The sequence below is a fragment of the Eumetopias jubatus genome, unplaced genomic scaffold, assembly GCF_037043125.1.
Source record: "Eumetopias jubatus isolate StellerSeaLion01/CBP00866 unplaced genomic scaffold, mEumJub1_p1.0 scaffold_4, whole genome shotgun sequence".
NCBI classification, from domain to species: domain Eukaryota; kingdom Metazoa; phylum Chordata; class Mammalia; order Carnivora; family Otariidae; genus Eumetopias; species Eumetopias jubatus.
The window spans coordinates 124,031,273-124,053,842 of record NW_028274810.1 but is presented as its reverse complement, the minus strand read 5'-3'; the positions used below and the strand labels follow the sequence as shown (position 1 = coordinate 124,053,842).

Sequence of the window (22,570 nt, the reverse complement as noted above, 5' to 3'; positions counted from 1 at the left end):
AGAGCCCAATACAGGGCTCAATCTCACAACCCTGAGATTATGACCTGAGCCGAAATCAAGAGTCAGATGCTTGGGGTGCCTGGATGGCTCAGTTGGTTAAGCATCTGCCTTGGGCTTGGGTCATGACCCCAGGGTCCTGGGTTTGAGCCCCGCATGGGGCTCCCTGCTCAGCAGAAAGCCTGCTTCTCTCTCTCCCTCTGCTGCTCCCCCTGCTTGTGCACACACGTGCTCTCTCTCTCTCTGTCAAATAAATAAATAAAATCTTAAAAAAAAAAAAAAAGAGTCAGATGTTTAACTGACTGAGCCACTCAGGCACACCTCTCTCTTATTTTAAAAGATCATTTCAAGGTATATAAAAAATTTTTGCAATAAAATTACAGTCATGCACTTACTCCAAATTCAAAGCAAAGCACGTTAACATATGATATTAGATTGGGGTGCCTGGGTGGCTCAGTTGGTTAAGCGTCTGCCTTCGGCTCAGGTCATGATCCCAGAGTCCTGCCTGGGATCAAGCCCTGCGTTGGGCTCCTTGCTCGGTAGGGAGTCTGCTTCTCCTTTTTCCTCTGCCCCTTCTCCTGCTCGCTCTCTCTCTCTCTTGTTCACTCTCTCTCTCAAATAAAATCTTTAAAAAGCATATATAATATTAGACTGATATACTAAGTAAAACAGCCTAGAATTTTCAGGGCAATCTCAAGTATTTATCAAGTCTAACTTCCCATCATTTATTGGATATAAACTCACTTTGTGAACTGTAAGAAAGAAAAAAATTTGCCAGTTAAATGAACTATGCATACATCAGTTATAAGATGGATCCCAATATCAGATATGTTAAGTTCTAAAAAAAACTGGGTACCTAAGAATCAATAAAATGCATTTGTTATTTAATGATATTTTTTAAAGGCAGAGGAGAAATAGTTCTTAAATCTAAAGACTCCAACAAAATCTTTATCTCTAATCAAAAATAGCCAATTAATGATGCAATCTAAAATTAAATGGCCTTAAAATCTATTAGATCACTTAGTTCTATTAAATATAAAAAGCTATCACAGTAGCTGTAATATTACCACTATTAACCTTAATGTTGGAAATGGGGAAACAGAATGTGTAAAGGGTGGTATCATTATAGATTTATGTCAGGAATCTGAGAAATATAAAATTTCTGCCCTGGTCCAGAAGCAAAGAAACTTTGTGTTTTAACAGTAGCTTTGGCCCCAAACTGCAGTACAGAAGTCTAATACACAGGGTCAGATCCCTTATGAAGCTGCCTTTTCCTAGATTATAAGGCTAAGTAAACTTCTAGTAGGCCCAAATCCAAATCTCAAAACTTACCACTCTCATGAACCATGGAAGAAAAAAACAGAGCCAAAGACTGAACAAAAGAGACTATGTTTATCACAATAATTAATGCCAACTTAGTCTAATTTATACTTCCCAGGCTTCCTCAAGCTCAGGAGGCAGCCCAGGCCATGTGCTGCTTGGAAGAGAGAATGTAAAGTGAGAAAGAGAGAAAGCTGGCCTTTTCTAAGTAGATATCCTTGCTTTGTTTCATCATTCCAGCCACATGGAATAAAGAGCAAAAACAGGCCAAACCCATGTATGCTCTGGCCATTATTCTCTTTGAAAGTTCCTCTCTCCAGAAAACATGCCCAGTCAGTATCCTCACATTTGAGCCATATCTCTTATCTTTGAGCTTAGTGGGAGAAGAGTGGGGTGAAATAATGATGGGGTTCTTGGTTTTAATCCTGTCTCACCTTGGAAATGTCTATAAAATACACATGAATACTTCAGTAAATGAAAATTAAACTCTGCTTACATTACAGTTGTCTTAGAAAAACTTTTTGCATGTATCAATCTCTTGAGAAGATTTTAAGCACAAATTCCAGGTCCCTATACCCAGAGACACAAGTTCTGAGGTATAACCCAGGTATTTGTATTTGATGCACACTGAAGACTTAGTACTACCGATTGAGAAATATTAAATTTAAAACTTTAGTTTGAAAACACATAATAAATGTCCCATATTTTTTATCTTTCTCAATTAAAGACTGGCGAAGAGAAAGAGAACACACATGCACAAATGAATAAATGAATGGACCTACCCAAGTCCAGCTAAATCTGACACAAGATTTCCCAAAGCAGCAGCTAAAAAATTGAGAAGTGGTAAGTGAATTGTTACATGGAAGTCAGAAAAATCATTATAATACATCACTGTATCATCAGTAAAGCACTGATCTGGAAGAGTAATCACTGTTTCTGAAACTACAACTATATCCAAAGTAACTCATTGGATAGCTCTGAACCTCAAGATTTCAAAATAGAACACAAGTCTCTTGGGATTATAGTGTTCCCCTTCTAACAAGTAGTAGGTTTTTTCTGTTGTGGCAGCCAGTTTCCATTTTGGTTTCAATACTTATACAGTATCTTGTAGCTTTCTTTCATTATATTTAAGGAAATTTGGATATTTGGAAGTTCAAGTAAAGTTTTATGCATAGCTCTGAAATTCAAGAAATCATAGAGAAGAAATGACTCTTTCACGAATTCATCTACTTCATGCTTTCTACACAATAAACACAACACTGAACCATTCCTAAATTTCACTATCATGAAAAACACAGTGGCAACTAGGGGAAAGAAAGTAATAGAACCAAATTAGACTTTCAATCTTATATTTCCTTATTTGATTTTTCTACCCAACTTGAAAATAAATCAGTAAAAACAAGAGTAAAAAGGTTTTGGGGTAACACTGAATTAAGAGAAAAACGTATTTTAACATAGTCTGTACAGCATTATTACTTAACAACTAACATAAAGTACCTAAAGTTTCTCAGGAAAAAAGTGCTACATATACAAAATTAAGAATTTGAAGAACAGGATTAAGGAGACAAACTAATAGACATCTCAATGAGTAAATTTATTTAAATAAATCATCCTCTTCTAAGTCTAACCTGCTAAAATGTTTTATAAATATAAGTACAATGGAATAATAATATGACTTATTAAATACCTGCCATGGTTGAGATTCCCAAAATAATTCCAATAGACATCTCAATATGGGTTCCCTGAAAAATGATTACAAAGAAATTAATCTTAAAAATTAATGAAGTGACTATAAAAATAGCAAAGTATTAATAAAAACAGATAAATTGGTTAAGCCCACAGGTTACTGCAGCAAAATTACATATATATATAATATGCATAAATATTCATATAATGCAGTAATGCACTTAACTATTAAATATATACATTCATGCAGAAACATCACTATCATTTGATTCATTAAAATTAGGCTTTTACAAAAAATAAAAATAGCAACAAATATAATTATAATACAAATAGCAATATAATCCATCATTAAAAATCTAGAATTTATATTTTCCAACCACAAAGATTCTTTAAACCTCTTGGAACACAAAGACCAACTCACCTAATTTTAAATTCTGAGTGATATATCTATATTATTGGTATTTATCAAAAGAGTAAAAAAAAAAAAACAGACTAAACTAATTTCTAGGGACCCAAGAGATCACAGACTTCAAAAATTATCTTTCTAACACTGAGTTCTTTGACCATTAAGTAGTGAGATGACATGATTCATTTATGAGCAACAACAGCATTTTGCCCAACAGATAGAACCTCAGTAAAAAACAAGGTACTGAATTTATTGAGTTTCTGACTTTCCACATCCATCCCATTCCCCTGTAGACAAGAGGGACTTGTATTTTTACTTCCACTTTAAAGAGAAGGAACTGAAATGAAGAAGATTAAACAATTCTAATGGGTTATTACACAGAATAAAGAAGAAATATTATGATCTATTGTGCTAATTGAGTTCTAATGCTTGGGCAATGCTCCCACAAGTAGACTTCATTTTCCTCCTAAATACTGATGCTTGAAAATTTCTAAATAAATTTTAAAATCTCAATGATATTTATGGAGGAAAAAAAAAAAGAATGCCCTATCTGGTATATAGAAATATTGCATTACTCAATTATTTATAAGACTAGAGAGGGGCTCCTGGGTGGCTCAATCAGTTAAGGGTCTGCCTTTGGCTCAGGTCATGATCCCAGGGTCCTGGGATCGAGCCCCGCATTTGGCTCCCTGCTCAGCAGTGAGTTTGTTTCTTCCCCTCCCTCTGCCCCTCTGCCTGCTTGTGCTCTCTCTCAAATAAATAAAATCTTAAAAATAAAAATTAAAAAAAAAAACAACTGAAGAGAAGCTGGGTTAGTTTCCTTATTTTTCTCTCGCCTAGGCCTTTTGGTTCTATCTCTTTAAAATACAATTCTTGGGGCGCCTGGGTGGCTTGGTTGAGCGACTGCCTTCAGCTCAGGTCGTGATCCTGGAGTCCCAGGATCGAGTCCCGCATGGGGCTCCCTGCTCAGCGGGGAGTTTGCTTCTCCCTCTGACCCTCGCCCCCCCCTTAATGTCCTCTCTCTCTCATTCTCTCTCTCAAATAAATGAATAAAATCTTAAAAAATAAAATACAATTCTTGTTGGATATGGAGAGAAAAGCCTGATGCATAAAAGTCTCCCAGGTATTTAAAATCACAAGAAAGATTGTGAAGGAACCCAAAAGAAACAGATTTCTGAAGAAAAAGAGGAAAAGACCATGCATAAGGAATAAAGATGTGTATCTTTAATATGGTTGGGGAAAAAAAACACAAGAAAAACCCCCACAAAAAACTGGAGCACTAATATAGAACAAAGGCACCTGACAGGTACCGTATATAAAAAATAAATATAGCATCCTTAGCAGCAACGATTCATTAGGAATGCCCCAGGAAAACTCTGTTTGCAATACATGTATTTAAAAAGTATTCAAATGCTTAATCATTTAGTTGAATTTAAGAAACCTGAAGGACCTTCTAATAACATAAAAGCTTCAAATAAAGTCAAAGACAGTTTTAGGACAATGGACTACTACTCTTTACTTTTTCCCATAGTTACATCAAGTTTTATCTTGTACCTCTAATACTAGTTATCTTAAATTTATATCTGGTTCATCATCTGAATACAATTAAACTACTCTAGAATTCTAACAAATTCTATTCCAATTAAATTGTAAGAAACGTAATCCAAAAAACCACCAAAACATGTCATAAAAAGCAAGCCTAGTAATACAAAAATATAATAAAAAACTATGAAAACAAAGGCTGAGTATGAACAGCAGCCAACAATAAAGGTCAATCTATTACAGGAAGTTACGTAGGAATTTGTTTTGATGACTACAACTAGACTAGCAACCAAGAGAGGACAACAGCAAAGAGGAAAACATCAAATGTCAGTGGCATGACAGAAAAGAAGAATCAAATATTTCCTTAACTTACTATCTTAAAACAGTCATAGCTGTCCCACAATGTTTTTAAAAAATTAAAAGGTGAAAAACATTCTTAAGATAATGATGACTACTTATTTTCCTATTCATAGATTCTAGAGTTATATTATTTATGTATTTTAGTTTCAGCAGTCTATTTATTATACAACCTCTTTGGGAAATTGCACTGTCCCTGAACTAGTTTGCAATTATCACTAAATAACAATTTTGCTACACATACCACTCTTACTCAGGTACTGAAGCCAGTGGTCTAAACATTTATCTCAATATTATATAAGTAGAAACTCGTATTATGTCCCTTAAACTGGATTTCAATGTAAACTTCAAGAACAAGCATTACTAACTTGGAGTCAACCATCTCAGACTTAGAAAAATCGTTCACTCTCAGTTATACTAACAATGAGACACAGGCTGAGTAACAGAAAACAGTAAACAACATTACAATAATTTAACTCTAGAGTGTGTGTGTTTCACTTTATTGATAGCTGTATTTAGATGCAGATTATCTATTACTTTAGATATTTATTTCAAATAAGTAGTAACACACTGTAAAATTCACGATCTATGAAGCTACCCAGTTTCCCTATTCCGATCTCTCTTTAAAATCTCTATTCACCCTTCTTTATGCAAAATATATCATCTCAATACTTCCTCAATAGTCTTTTAGTATTTGACTATCTAAGGTCTGCCCTACTGAGGTGGAAAAAACAAATGAATATGAAGGTGGTAGTATGGATACCAGCTGTCAATTAAGAGGAATTTAAATACTGAATTGTATAAAACCAAAAGAAATATCTGTCACACAGAAACTTTAATTCAGACAATCTAAGAACACATCAAGTCTTATCTACAGCTTATAAATTCATCATAATGGGGGTTTTCATTATAATTAGATATGATTTATTATGTAGTAACTATTTCAATAACCTAACCAACTCAAATTTTAGTAATTTCACTAAAAGCAGTATGGTTCTAAGTTGCTGAATATTCACAGATATATTCTCATATTGGCAGATAATATAAATTGGCCAATTTAATTCTTATATACATATTAGGAAAATGTCACAATCAATCAAAAAACCAGCATTCTGAAATTATATTTTAGAGGCTCTTGTCAGGCTGCTTTGCTAAAGAACTACACAATGGGTGCTTCCACATTCAAGCTGTGCACGTGCTAGAGCACCTGCTGTGACTATTTAAGCATCAGGATACCTTCCTGCTATGTCAACAAGGTGAGGAGCCAGACTTTCTGGATAGCTGAGCCCCATTAATCTGACATAAGATGAGACTATATAATAGCAAAAAAATCTTTTTATATATTCTTTTAAGAATTTTAAATTTAAAATTTTAATTTAAAATTTAATTTAAATTTTAATTTAAAATTTTAATTTAAAAATTTAATTTAAAATTTAAATTTTAAATTTTAAAGAATTTCTTTAAGCAAATTTTATAATCTACACAATGTAAATTATACTTTTAGTCCCTGTTTTGAAACCAAATATTCTATTTATGTCCATCTGTAGTACATGTGACCTCCAAGACACCAAAAAAAAACAAAAAACAAAACAAAACAAAACAAAAAAACCCTTGCTCTCATATGTATTTTTCTCACATTCAATAATCCTAAAATCATTTTTTTCAAGTTAGAGTCAGTGAAGAGAAGTGGATAGAGCACTGGGGCAGTTTTAGAAGACTTGCATTTTAATCATGGACTCATCTCTGACTTTAGAAATTGGACCAATGACCAATATTGGTATTCATTAACAAAAGGTGCCATTCAATGGTAGGAAAGGTAAAGAAGCCTTCTCCAAGACTAAACACTTTTAAAGGACACACTTACATTAAAATGACCACAGCAAAGGGGAACTTTTTTTAAACACTACAATGGAACAAAGACAAAAAGGAGATACACTCAGTATTCTCAACTAAAACTTAAAATACCTTTGGGTCAAATGGATAGACTACATCAAAACACCCTTTAAAACATTTCTGCATGGAAAAACTAAACAAGGAACTAAGCAAATAACATATATGTGATGAGAACTGTCAGTAAAATTAAAGAACATCAGAAAATTTTATATACTTTTTCCTTTAATAAGAATGTTGAAACTAGAACAGAATAATATAGATCTAATAAATATGTGTTTATTATTGTCAGTGCTTTACCAAAAGTCTTAATGATTAATACATATAATGCCCTAAAACTGAATGACAGCTTAATTAACATGAAATATGGTAAAAAGTAGCCTTGTTCATTATGATGTTAACTAAAATTTTATAGCTAGGATATATAAATTATTAGGTAAATTTAGACCACATTAATTTCCTTATTAACTCAAAATAGAAGGGGTGAAAGAAAGAACTTACTGCAACAATCATAATTGCATTATCCAAAAAGCCAAACCCTATGAAAGGTATCGCATTGTGGATGAATACTGAAAAACATCAAAAACAGAAAATACATTTTAGGTTTTCTTTAACTTTAAATGAGAAAACAGACCATATGATTAAAGTCTCCTAAACAGATCTGACAACCTTTGAAATTTGCTTTTCATTCCCTATAGCCAAAAGATTCTGCTCCTGCTATAAGTTTAACTACTTCCTAGAAGCTACACTGGGGAAACAAAACAAAATTTAAAAACATGTAACATGTAAAAATAACTGTGTTAGATTTCTGGGTCATTTTCTTACTAGCTACACATAAAACGTACATACAGTTAACGGCAGAACAAATAAGTAAATACATATTATGAGTACTATGCTTTACCGATTTAATTACTATTGATATCCATCTGTTTCTTATACCTAAAGACTGATATCATAAAATTAATATCCATATTAGAAATAATAAAAAGTACCCTGAATCAAATTTCAGGGAAGCTCTATGGTCACTTTTACTCACTAAACAATTTTTGGACAAATGTGAGAAAAATGTAATTATCTCATCTATATTAGCCATCTATATGCAGTCTCTTCCCCCCTCACAATATTGGAATCCCTGAAAGCTTTCACAAACTATTTTGATTTAAATCAAAACATAATTTGGCCTTTTCCTCACAAAGGCACACCTTACCTTATCTATCTAAAAGAGAATCTCAATGACCTGACATAATAGAAGTGTAACTAGGAAGAACTAATACCTATATATATTTTATACATTCAGTCTCATTTTTTTCATATTTGCATCTTCAGCACGTTGCAGAATGCATAGTGCATACCAGATACTCAATGAATATCAGTTAATTAAGTTGAGGACCACTAACCTGGAAAGGAAGAGAATTCCATATTAAGACAATTGAAGGCAGACTGTGAAACAGATTAAAAACTGGGCTAGTTAAAAGACTTTATTCTGATTCATCTATAAAATTGCCAAGATATAGCCAACAACAATTCAACGGATGACTTTTTTAGATAAACATCAAACTTGTGAATTTTATAACATATCCAAAAAATAGTTCCTTAAGCGAACTGGTTGTATGTGTTTTTGCTTTTAATGCAGTTAAGTCCATAGAAAGCATAATTAAAATATAATCCAGAAGTTAAAAAAAAATTGACATTACTCTAGTGAGTTCTGCACCAACCCAGGAAAGGTTAATAAACAGTAAACAAAACAAAACAAAACAAACACTCTACCCAAAACCACTACTGAAGACTAAGATCACAGGAAAAGTGTGTATATATCCTAGATCATTTCAGATTTCTTCTTGCTATCAAGTAAGAATGTTCAAGATAAAAAGTAGCATCTTTTTAATTATAAAGAATATTATTTTTAAAAAGGTATTATTTTAAAAGCTATTAAAGATGGTAAAAATCAAATAGCACATTAATGAAATGGGATTTCTCAATTAAAGAGTCTAGCCTTAGTTCTTTGATTTTATCTAAGTCTAGTTGCTTAACTACTAGACATTCAAAATTTTATAGTAAGCAACTTTGAAGTATAAAATATATCATGTTTTTATGTTTAGACCTAAATAAATACATCATATAAGTAAAAATTTATTGTCAACACAAAGGAAAAAATACAATTTTCAAATTGTTAAATAAACATGTACTGGACGCTCCACCATGCATGAGATACAAAGATAAGTAAGACTTGGTTACCAACCCTCAAGAAGTTTGGGTATGATAACATACCATATCAACAGTTAATTTCCTTATAACCAAAAAACTGATAATAGTATTATACAGTGTTATGGACATGAAGTTGCATGAATCTAGGGTAGGAGAATCAGGAAAAATTACCAGGGGAATTAAAGTCTTAAAGAATTCTTAAATGTTTTGGTATTTGGGAAAAGTTACTTTTTTCTAATATAAATTATATTCTACCTTTGAGAGAAAAAAGAACTGGCTAGTTAGTAAGTTTTAAAAAATCAAGTAAGTTTGCTCTCCAGTATGTAATGATCTCCTATTAATTTGTGATTTCTTCAATCTCCTTTGGGAAATACTACTCTAAAACAGCAAAACACATCTAGTATTTAGCTTTCGCTTACAACCTACTCGAATTCACTGTACTGTTAAAACATTCTCTTCTTTTATTGTCTTTATAATAAGATCCCAAACTGTTTTTACATTATGCCAGTGTTAGCCTTGACTATTTATTCTCATCTTAACAGAGTAAAGAAAGCACACCAGCACCATTATAAGCTTCTTCTTCCTGGTGGTCTTAAATGAACTTCGCTTTCTTCATCATCATAAACAGCAAGCTCTAAGTATTTTCTCTACCAGAGAACAGTTCTACCTAGCCCAGACTTTCTAGTTCTGAAATTACCCAACTTAAATCCAAACTAAAGTAAACATATCCTTTTTTCTGGGAATTAAGAAAACCTTACCATAAGTATAATTTTATTTCTAGATGGTAACAACAGTTTAACAATGTTAGATACTGTTAACAATATTAGAAATTCCATAATATTGTAATATGTTGTAAACCAAGTTTATAACCTTTTTGTTTCGGCATGATAAATTAGATAACCCACTCTATCTGGAAAAATTAAATTTACTCACTCATCTATATTAACAGTAAATGATACAGTTATTTTATATCTAAAAGATAGATGCACAGATATTTAACAATTATAGAACCATTACCATATCTCAGCTGTCCTGGGGTGGGTGGTGGAGCTTCCAACTTTTCTAAAGGGGAAAAAAAGGGTTTAGGTCAAGAATTAGTTACTATAGCATGATTTCTTTTTTATTACAATAAAAAAATACCAGCAGATTTACAAAGTGTGAGAATATCAAAGTTTATTCATAAATTTTTGTAGGTTAATGGACCAAAGTTATCCATACAGAAAATAATACTTGGTATGGATTAAATTACAAGGCTAGAAAACAAAACTGAACTTTAGTTACAAGTCTACCATGGAACTTATGACCCTGGGTAATCATTAGTTTTTCATTTTTGTGTTTTTTAAGTCCTTGCATCTATATAGTGAACCTGTTTACATTAATTACAGAAAAAAAAACCCCTTTGAAATATAGCTACCCTTCTTTAAGATGCAGTGATAAACGACTTAAGAGTTACATATACAAACAAACATTGATAGCAGAAAAAAGAATATTCAAATAGACCTAGATATCCTTTAAAAAACAGAAAATAACATTTTTAAAGCAAAGTATCACAACAATGACTTCACTGGATTGTGTTCTGTTCCTTAATCTCCCTTGATAATATACTGAATATTTTGAGTTTTGAAACTTATATACTATTGGATAATATAGAATATTCTACACAATGAAATGACCCAAAAAAGTAATGTGCTATTCAAAATCCTAAGTAACAATAAACTACTTATAATATATAGCATAATAAACACACAAAGTTTTCCCAAGTATAAATCAAAGTAAGTATCTTTAAGTGCCATCATTAAATCTAAAAATTAACAACTATTATAAAGAAGCAATGTATCTAATTTCGTAACAATAACCATCTCACCATTTGTATAAGTACAAGAGTAAGCTATGGTAAAATGGCAGAGAACATACTTTCTTTATCCTCATCCAGTCCAAGAGAATTAACTGACAGTCTATGGAGAAGAATCCACACCACGAATCACACTGTTCTAAAGATTTAGTATTACCAGACTGCCCAGGGAAATAAACTGGATATATATTTTCGAAAATATTTATTTATAATCTACAACAACATAAGAACTAAAGGTAAACTAAACTAAAACTAAACTAACTAAAATTTGGTTTTAGAAAAGTAAAAAGCAAATAAATCCCCACTGATAAGCTATATAAAAAAGAAGTATTGTCCATATTTGTGAATGGTATTTTACTAAAAACACATATGGTACCAAAATGGTTCTGCAACAAGTACACTAAAACTTTGAGTTTAATCAATTATCATGTTATTCAGAAGGTTCTAAGAATGCAAGCTTAAATTTTGTTTTCCCCTTTTTTAGAGGAGTTATGAAATGAAGATATACTAATCTCTGCAGAATTTCACATCTGATTAAAACATATTCTCTATTTATTGACTAACACCATTACCTCAAAATCTATTTTGAAAGCATGCAAATGGTTTTCCAAATGTTAACAAGGAATATAGGATACCACTGTACTCCACAGAGCTTTCTGGTGAAGTAAACATGCAAAAGTGGTTACATACCAGAACTATTTGCTAGTTGCATTACTCTCATCATCACTACAGTTCTGACACTGTGAGGAGAAGTCCTTGTCAGTTGACTGGAACATCTTGAAATACCTAAAAATTCAACAAGCAGGACCTTCCCAATAGAATGAGAATATACAGAGTCCTTGCTTTTACTTCATCAAATTCCCTACATATTCACACTGAGCAAATAGTTAAAATATTTTACGACTCCTAAGAAGAAAGGAGAGGAGGTAGGCAAATGTATAAGGTGCAGCAAAGAGAAAACCACCAAATAATATAATCAATATTCCTAATCTTCCTTTCCTATTACTCATAAAGATTAAAAAATTAAAAGTAATGAAAAAATAAAATTTTTAAAGACTGAGGAAGAGAAAGAAATATAAAGGAGATAGAGTAGGGAGGAAAACCATTGGCACAGAGAATAAAGTAAAATCAAAGCAGAGATTCTGCCTCCTGCTTCACAAAGAGCCTATTGAGTAGCAAGAGGAAACATGAAAGGAACATTTCCTAGAAAGTGGAAATTATACTGGAAATTATCCATCAAATTTTTTTTAAATCATAAAGTGATCATTTTGAGGACTTTGACACTGTAAATTACCTTCTTTACTATGTTAACTGAATCAAAACTATATATATCAGAAGTGAAAAACATTGGATGTACAATATACAACAGAACTCCATCTTGGAAATAAGCCCACGCAATCTATGCAGGTTTTAAAAATCTATACAAAATTTTCTTTTGACATATGGTAAACTATCTGTACTTACACTGGAAATGTATTCTAATCTAATATTTCACTAAGAAGACTTTGGAGTTAGAAAAACTAGTTCTTTCAGTTTCTGTGTGTGTATGTGTGTGTCTGATATACAACATGCTTTCTTCTTTTTCTGAATATCTTAAGAAAATAAGAAAACTATTAAGTTTGTACTTCACCATACCATATTTTCCAATGATTTTAGCTTTAAAAAATCTGGTTCTACTTCTACTATTGGCTTATTAGTAACCTCCTACAACACCAATTCTCCTGCATAGAATAACCATACACTATACACAAACAATAACTACCTAAATGCACTAGAAAATGACCAAAAACAGGTTGATTCTGGTAAGGAATCAACACTTAGAAAAAGGAATGGAACTAAGTGAGTTACCTGTTTATTGCAGCTTTTGGCCTGAGGGCAGCCTCAACCCACAATATGTGTGGCAACTAAAACTCAAACGAAAAATCTTCAATCTTTCTGGCCTGAAGAAGCAGTGGATAGGGTGTAAGGTAACCAAAGCCACTGGAAAGTGAAAAGGGAGTCCTGGAAGGGATAGACTCAGAAAGAAGGAGCCCTAAATCCAGTATATACAGTCAGTTCAAATATATGGCTGACCTGTGAACTACACATTTGCAGTTAAAAAAAAAAAATGCTAGCTAAGGGTAAAATAACTGAAGATTTGAGCTACACACCAAGAGACAGAGTTTGCAGTATGAGCCTAACCATCAACTGCCTGCTAAAACAAGAAAAGAAAAACTGGAATTTTTTAGAAGAACAAAACACAACCCAGAGTCTCTACAATATGGTAATTGCAGCAGTGACTAAGATGTAATCCAAAATTATTTCACAAAGAAACAGGAAAACACGACCCATTTTCAGGAGAAAAAACAATAGACAGAGATCAATTTTGAAGTGATTCAAATGTTATAAGTAGCACACAAGGACTTTAAAGTAGCAATTAAAATTATATTCAAAATATAAATGAAAACATAGTCAAATAGAAACTATAAAAAAGAACCAAACTCTAGTCCTAGAACTGAAAAATATATTATCTGAAATTTTTAAATTAATTGGATAGGCTTAAAAGCAAAATGGAGGTTATAAAACAAAGAGTGAACATGATGATAGATCAATAAAAATAACCCAATCTGAAGAACAGAAAATAAAAGGATTGAGAAATAATGAATCAGCCTCACAGACTTGTGCCTAAATATCAAAAAGTCAATACACGTATAACTGGAGTTCCAAAAAGGGAGAAGAAAGAAAAGGACCAAAAAATATTTAAGAACATAATGCCTAATAATTTCCCAAATTTGGTGGAAGACAAAATTTCAAAAGATTCAAGAAAGTTTAGGGAACCCCTGGTAGAATAAGGATGAAGAAAATCAATGATAAAGGAAAAGGAATCTTGAAAGCAGTCACAAAAAAATGACACGTTAAAGGAAAACAATGATTTATATATATTTCAAGAAGGAAAAAAAAGCTGTCAACACAGTATTCTATATCCAGAAAGATTATATCCTCCAAGAATGAAAGCAAACTGCATCTTAGATAAACTAAAACTATGAAAATATGTTGCCAGCCAACTGGCAATATAGGAAATGTGAAAGCAAGTTCTTTAGACTGAGGGGAAATACCAGTTGGGCAGAGGGATCTTCAGGAAAGAATGAAGAGTATCAGAAATGGTAAATATTGGGTAAATATAAAAAACTACTTTTTCCCTAGTAATTTAATTTACGTAGACCTGTCTAAAAGAAAAAAAATTTAACTCTGTCTTATGGAGTTTATAACATATGTAGATGTAATTCATATAACGTCAAAGCATAAAGGATGAAGGAGGTTACAAATGGACCAATTTGGTTGTAATATTTCTACAATGTCTATTATGTGATACAATATTAGCTCTAAGTAGTCTATGAAGAAGTAAGAATGCATATTTGTAATGCCTGAAGCAATCACACATACAGACAAAATGCAATGAGGATACAGCGAAAAAGCTAGTAAATGATTTGAAGGGAATTTTTTAAAAATATTAAATTAAGGCAAAACAATGCAGGAAATGAGAACAGAGGGACAAACAGCAAATAGTAAAATAGCAAACCTATATCCTACCACATCAATAATTACATTCAATGTTAATGGACTAAACATTCCAAATAAATGGCAGAGATTGTCAAAACATAAAAAAGCAAGACCCAACTATAAGATATTCACAGGAATTACACTTTAATAGATTGAAAGTAAATGAATGGTAAAAGATATACTAAACACTAGACTTATAAAAGCTGGAGTGGCTATATTATCATATAAAGTAGACTTAAAGAATATGGCCAGAACCAGGAACATTTCAGAATGATAAAACAGTTAATTCATCAAAAGGCATAATAACAATTTGATTATGCCTAATAACACAGCTTCAAAATGTGTGATGCAAAATCTGACAGAATTAAAGGGCAAAATAAACAAGTCTACAATCATACTTAGAGATATAAAAGCCTCTTTCTCAGCAATTGACAGAAAACTAGGCAAAAATATCAGTAAGATATAGATTATTTGAACAACACTACCAATTATCCTCGTCCATACTTAATATTTAAGTGATACCCAACAACTATAGAATACATATTCTTTTCAAGTGGAGATGGTACATTCATCAAGATAGACCATAAGCTGATACACAAAACATGTTAATAAATTTATGATTAAAATAATAAAGAATATGTTCTCTGACCAAAATGTAATCAATAACAGTAAGATATCTAGAAAAAAAAATTGAAAAGTAAATAACATCTAAATACATGGGCCAAAGAAGAAATCAAAAGGGAAATTAGAAAATACTTCAAACTGAATATGAGTGAAAATACAACATGCCAAAATTTATGGTATGCAGCTAAATGAATGCTTGAAGGGAAGTTTGAAGTACTTCCATTAAAAAGAAGAAAGGTCTAAGATAAATGGCCTATGGTTCTAACTTAAGAAGCTATGAAAAAAGAGCAAGTTAAATCAAGAATAAGTAAATAAAAAGAAGGAAATAAAAGAGCTGAAATTAATAGAAAACAATAAAGGGCATAGGCAAAGGCAAAAGTTGGTTCTTTGAAAAGATCAACAAAATTAATAAACCTCTAGGTACACTGATCAAGAAAGAGAAAACACAAATTACTAATATCAGGAATGAAAGAGGGGACATCACTACAGATCCTACAGGAATTAAAAAAAGTATTATGAATAACTTTATGCCAACAAATTCAACAACTTTGATGAAATGGGCAAATTGTTTAAAAAATACAATTTACCAAAACTGATGTAAAATAAAACAAAAAATCTGAATAGCTCTATCCATTAATAAAATTGAATTTGTCATCAAACACTTTTGCATAACATAAACACATAAAAATCCTCCAGGCCCAGATGGTTTCATTGCTGAATTTTATCAAAATCTTAAAGAAAAAAAAAACCAATCTTACACAAACTCACAAACCCTTTCAAAAAACAGAAGATAAAGAAATACTTCCCAACTTGTTTTATGAGGCCAGAATAATTCTAAAAATAAAACCTAACCAAGAAATGACAAAAAAGAAAAAACTGCACACCAATATCCCTCATGAGCACAGACACAAAAATCCTTAACTGAATGATAACTGTTCTGCTTTCCCAAGGTATAAGTGTTTATCCATAATAGTGGCAAAAAATAACATCTCCAGACTTCCTTACATTTTTTCCTTTCTTAAATATTTCTCATTGTTTGAAGGAGAAGCTGCTCTTAGTAGAGTCCCATGTTTAGAAATACACAGGTTAGGGAGCGCCTGGGTGGCTCAGTCAGTTAAACATCTCTTTATTTCAGCTCAAGTCATGATCTCAGGGTTTTGAGATCAAGCCCTGCATTTGGGGCTTGAGATTGTCTCTCTCCCTCTCCCTCTGCTCCTCCCCTCCCTTAAAAAAAAAAAAAGAGAAAGAAACACAAGTTAGGAAAATTACCAGCAAGCATTTATGAGATAATATTTACTTATAGGATTTTTTTCCTTTTGATTTCACATTTAAAAGTGTGCCTGAGGGAGGGTAAATAAGAGAAGACAGTTGTTGCATACTGCTAATTTATACTGTATCAAATCAAAATGAAAATTATTTGAAATGGAACTATCTCTTCCTCCAATCCATCCTTGAGAATTTAAATACATTCAATTATTACAATACATAAACAAATCTTTTTCTAATACAAAAATATCCTAGATATTCATTACAAATCTTGAAAACATAAGAAAAACACCTTGTATGTTTAAACATAAGATTTTTCAACACTTTCAACATTTTGTTTTGCTTCAGTAACCCAGAAAGATTCCAGAAAACAATTTAAAACATATAAAGCAATTTTACTTTTTCTAATTAAATGAAACTCTAACTTTTTAGACTGTACAAAGCATGAAGTATTCAGTTAGTTTTCTAACTACCTGAAGCAACCAGAGACCTGTTGTAGCTTATAAAATACTGTTACTACCTAAGTAATATTAAAATTTTTAAAAAGGAATATTTCTTTGATGAATTAGAATATTAAAATACATCACAATCATCATTTTAATGTTCAATTATTATCTTTTTAGTAAATATAAAAATGAGGGCACTGTCACATAAAGAAATCAGAAGGGAGTCAAAAGAAAACACAATTAAGGATTTTTTTCTCCCATTTCAGGAATAAACAAGTATTTAATCTAGCTGCTTTTTATTTTTTGTTACATAAATATAAATATTTAAGTTGTATTCACTATTCACTTAAAGAAAGAGGAATGTTGGGTTAGGAAGAGAACAGCAAAGGGAGAAATGAGAGATTTCAAATGCAGACATATTTTTAAAAAGAGAGGGAGGAAGGGAGATTATTTTAAAGGGAGCCTGACAGAAGAACACACATGAAAGAGACTCCCTAGATCTGGGCAAATGAGTTGCTAGGACATGGGTTTTTTTCAGTCCCTCTACTGTGATTCTTTGATCAGCCATCTAATGGTCTAAACTTGATATCTTTAGATCAGACTCCATTGTGCACAAAGACACTCATAATACATAGCACAATGTTAAGCACTATGAGAAGAACAGATGAATAGAAAGCATCTCAGTTGTGCCAGAGGTTCTCAGGTTTTGCTGTAGGACATAGGTCTAAAGGTTTCTGTATCCTGCCTAGGCCATGTTCTCAAAATTTGTTTCAAAATAAATTCTTGACCAATCATTTATCATTGCCTCTTTTTTTAAACCGAAAATGGCATCTAGTAGATAAAATTGGCTAATTATAGGCTCTAATAAACTAATTTCCAGTTAAGTTTATTTTTTCTTTTTCCTGTATCGGAAGGTAACCAATAATTTCTTATTGGTAAGATTCAGGAGAAAGCTTTTCCTAGAACATGTATTTGGGACAGTAATCCTACAATCAAGCCTATATTACTGCAATGACATATGACCTCTAACCATAGAAGAACTATTACTGTTGTAAAGCTCACATTTGCTTTAATCCTAGAAAATTCTTACTAGGTTTTACCAAAATATCTTAGAATACTTCATAACTAAAATGTAACTTATGTATTCAAATATTTTTATCAGTGCCACAAGTATACTAAAATTTACCCTTTATATTAATGCTTAGAATAAAGTAGAAAATTCTTTTAAATTGTGCTTTTTAGGAATATCAACATGAAAGTTTTAGAATAGAACCTCTGGAAATAGAACAACTGTCTGCAACCTAGCCATACAATGCCTTGTGCCTTTGGTTGTGCTTTTCAGTCAAAATTGATTAGTTTAATAGGAATTTACTGTACACATCTTAAACAAGCCATATTTATATATATATAGATGCCTTATGTATATATACACATAATTTACACATATTTATTCATATTTACATATATTAAAAAGATGAGGATATTGAGGGTTTAAGATTTTATTTATTTATTTGACAGAGAGAGAGAGTACAAGCAGAGGGAGAGAGAGAAGCAGGCTTCCTACTGAGCAGAGAGCCCAATGCGGGGCTTGATCCCAGGACCCTGGGATCATGATCTGATCCGAAGGCAGACACTTAACGACTGAGCCACCCAGGCGCCCCGAGTTTGGTTTTTTTAACTTAAGAATTTTTAAGCAAGGAGGGATGGGGTGGCTGGGTGATGGACATTGGGGAGGGTACGCGCTATGGCGAGCGCTGTGAATTGTGTAAGACTGATGAATCACAGGGGCACCTGGGTGGCTCAGTCATTAAGCGTCTGCCTTCGGCTCAGGTCATGATCCCAGAGTCCTGGGATCAAGCGCCGCACTGGGCTCCCTGCTCCACGGGAAGCCTGCTTTTCCCTCTCCCACTCCCCCTGCTTGTGTTCCCTCTCTTGCTGGGTCTCTCTGTCAAATAAATAAATAAATAAAATCTTAAAAAAAATAAAAAGACTGATGAATCACAGACCTGTACCTCTGAAACAAGTAATACATTATGTTAAAAAAAAAAAAAAAGATAGTAGGAAGGGAAAAATGAAGGGGGTAAATTGGAGGGGGAGACGAACCGTGAGAGACTATGGACTCTGAGAAACAAACTGAGGGTTTTAGAGGGGAGGGTGGGGGGAGGATGGGTTAGCCTGGTGATGGGTATTAAGGAGGGCATGTATTGCATGGAGCACTGGGTGTTATATGCAAACAATGAATCATGGAACACTACATAAAAAACTAATGATGTAATGTATGGTGACTAACATAATAAAATAAAATAAAATAAAGAATTTTTAAGCAAAATTAGAAAATGACATTAAAAATACTAAATTCTTTTGGCTTATCTAAAGGAGAAAGTTATACTTTTCAACTATGAAGACCATACATACCTATTGTGGAAAGTTAGATTCAGAAGAACAGAAAAAAAAAATTAAACTACCTATAATTTATCAGAAATAAACATTTTAGGGCACCTGGGTGGCTCAGTTGGTTAAGCAACTGCCTTCAGCTCAGGTCATGATCCTGGAGCCCCAGGATCGAGTCCCAAATCTGGCTCCCTGCTTGGCGGAGAGTCTGCTTCTCCCTCCGACCCTCCTCCCTCTCATGCTCTCTCTCTCTCTCAAATAAATAAATAAGATCTTTAAAAAAAAAGAAACATTTTGATGTATAATCCTTCAATCTTTTTTCTACAGGGATGTATACATAAAATGGTATTCTGCCATTTTCATAAGGCATTATCTGGTGAATATTTTCCCTTATCAAATTTTTTAAGGTAATGATTTTATTGGTGACATTTTTTTCATCGTATGATGTATAACAGTTTAACTAATCCTCAATTACTAGATAGATACTCTTTATTCTTTTTCACTTTTACAAAGAACGCTAATATAAACTTGTACCTAAATCTTTTATGTTCCTCTGAAAGTTCCTTAGGGTAGATTCCTAAGTGGCAATACTAGGTCGAAAGGAAGAAAGGAAGGAAGGAAGGAAGAAAGAAAGGGAGGGAATAAAGAGGGAGGAAGGGATTTAAGGATTTTTAAAATTTTGCAAAATTTCTCTCAGAAAGAATATGCCAAACTATTCCCATCTTGCTGCATTTTTATTTTTTCAATGTTAACACTCTACTAAAAATATTTTCATGTTTTTAGAATGTAGGTTAAGTGTCATCAAAACAAATCCTTGAAAGAAATTTCTAAGCCCTAATCAACTGTCAAGTTATTTTAATTGGTAAAATATGCTAATAAAACAATTAGGTGGGAAAGGTGTGAGAAGTTTATTATATGATTTTACAAGTACATCTCCCCTTAATTATATTTCCTTTTAAAAATAACTCTTTTACCAAAAAAACCCCTTCAGTCTAATATGAATAAGCATTTCTAGAATACTTTTTAGGATAAGGTATGCCTGGTGTATTTCTTTTTTATTTATTTATTTTAAAAGATCTTTTAATTTATTTTAGAGAGAGAGAGAAAAAGCAAGAAGGAGAGGGAGAGAGAGAGAATCCTCAAGTGGACTCCCTGCTGAACGTGGAGGCCAACATGGATGGGGCTCAATCCCAGGACCCTGACATCATGCACTGAGTGGAAACCAAGAGTTGTCCGCCTAACTGACAGAGCCACCCAGGAGCCTCGTATTTCTTTCTTAAATACATTGCTCTACTTAAAGATACATCTTAAATTGAAAATCAAGACATTTTGGTTGAAGAAATGTAAGTAGAACACCTATAGTTTCTACATTTTAGTCTCTATTATAAAATTATAATAGATGTTTGTAATGGTGATGCTGGAAAACAAAACTAGGCTCCTTGACATACAGAATGAGTTCCATTATATTTAATAGAAACCATAATTTCTCAGGTTCATAAACATTCCATCATTAAACTTAACCATATTTTACAAAGTATAAATCCAAACTTGAAAAAAAAAAAGAAAATCTTTGAAAAACAAAAAGAGGAATCTTCTTTTCTATCACACTTTCAAGGCAATGATAATTCTAAATATGGTAACTTATTTTAGTCTGTTACCATGGACATAAATATCAATGTAAGATCAAAAATCAAGGGAACAATTTAAAATCATTTATAATGTACCTAATAAGAAAAGTACCAAAGCAATTGTACTCTGAGATGACAGAAAAGGAACAGTTTAATGCACACATTATTCCTTTAATTACAAATAATACTATCAGTGTCCAATTATCCAGTTTCTGATCTTTTGACCACCTGCTATTTGCTCCAGGCCCTACCCAGCATTTTCTCTAAGGAAGTACAGAAAGTAGACTTGGCACACAAATCACACTTTGGCCTAATAAGAGATTTATGATAAGAAAAGAGATGAAACTACTGTGTGTAAGCAACAATTTGGAGACTATAGATCTTAGTTACCCAATTTATGAACATTATGAATAACTGTTTAGACTTTTAATAAAATCAAAAGTTCTGAAGGGTAAGGTGAAATTTACAATAAATATATAACACATTAAAGAATACAAACTTAAATGCAAACAATGCCATATATAAAATAATTTAAACAAATCATATTAAATAATCAAACATGCACCAAACAGGAAAAAGCTTAAAAAAGGTTTTTTTTAAGCTACGAAGCAAAAAAAATAAAAGCTACAAAGCAATATTTTAAAAAGAAACAAATTAATATGACTAAGTAATACACTTATAAAAACTCAAATTTGAAAAGTGAAAGCACTCTTTAGAAATAGCAAGGAACTTAAATATTTAACTTACTAAATTTCAGTTAACAAGTCTTCTAGAATAAAAACTATGATTGTAAAAGTCCTTTTTAATAATTTTTTTTAAAAAAATGCATGCCTTAGCTAACACCCCCCCGCCTCAAAGAAAAAGAAAAAGAAAAAAAAAAGAAAGAAAGAAAAAGCATTTGAATGTGATTTTGTAATTTTATTTAGCATTTAAGTGTACTGCAACATGCACATTTAGTAGAAAAGAAACTTCTACCTGGATTTCTACGTGGATCATATAATACTATTACCTCATTAATCTCTGGGGAACATAACATGGGACCTGGGGCTTCACTGCAACCTAGACTGGTATCTAGTTAACTTCAGGGCAACTAAGCCATTCCTGGATTGGGCAGGCCAGTCACATAACAGCTGAGGACAGGAGTTGGCCAGCAGTAATGATGAGGAAGGTAACAGTACACAATTACTCATCACATTTATTACCTAATTAATGTAGTAACTTGTTAATTGTTTAACTCTGGCTGTATAATTATTTATTTCTCTTTTATCTGTCATTTCACAGAGGTTTTTCTTTAATTTTTCATTTTTTATTTAAATTGAATTAGCCAGGACACCTGGGTGGCTCAGTTGGTTAAGTGACTGTCTTCGGCTCAGGTCATGATCCTGGAACTCCAGGATCGAGTACCGCATCGGGATCCCTG

General features: G+C 32.3%; 1 protein-coding gene across 2 annotated transcripts in view; it reads right to left on the bottom strand.

Annotated features, from left to right (window-relative positions):
• TMEM65 (transmembrane protein 65) overlaps positions 1–22,570 on the bottom strand; it is a 183,569-nt gene that overhangs the window by 131,314 nt on the left and 29,685 nt on the right. For both annotated transcript variants that reach the window (XM_088022767.1, XM_028105647.2), the window contains exons 2-5: positions 10,421–10,465; positions 7,700–7,767; positions 3,005–3,059; positions 2,100–2,142 (exon numbers count right to left, since the gene is read on the bottom strand). In XM_088022767.1, coding sequence (XP_087878893.1) covers positions 2,100–2,142; positions 3,005–3,059; positions 7,700–7,767; positions 10,421–10,465 — 211 coding nt within the window. The remainder of the gene's footprint in view (positions 1–2,099; positions 2,143–3,004; positions 3,060–7,699; positions 7,768–10,420; positions 10,466–22,570) is intronic.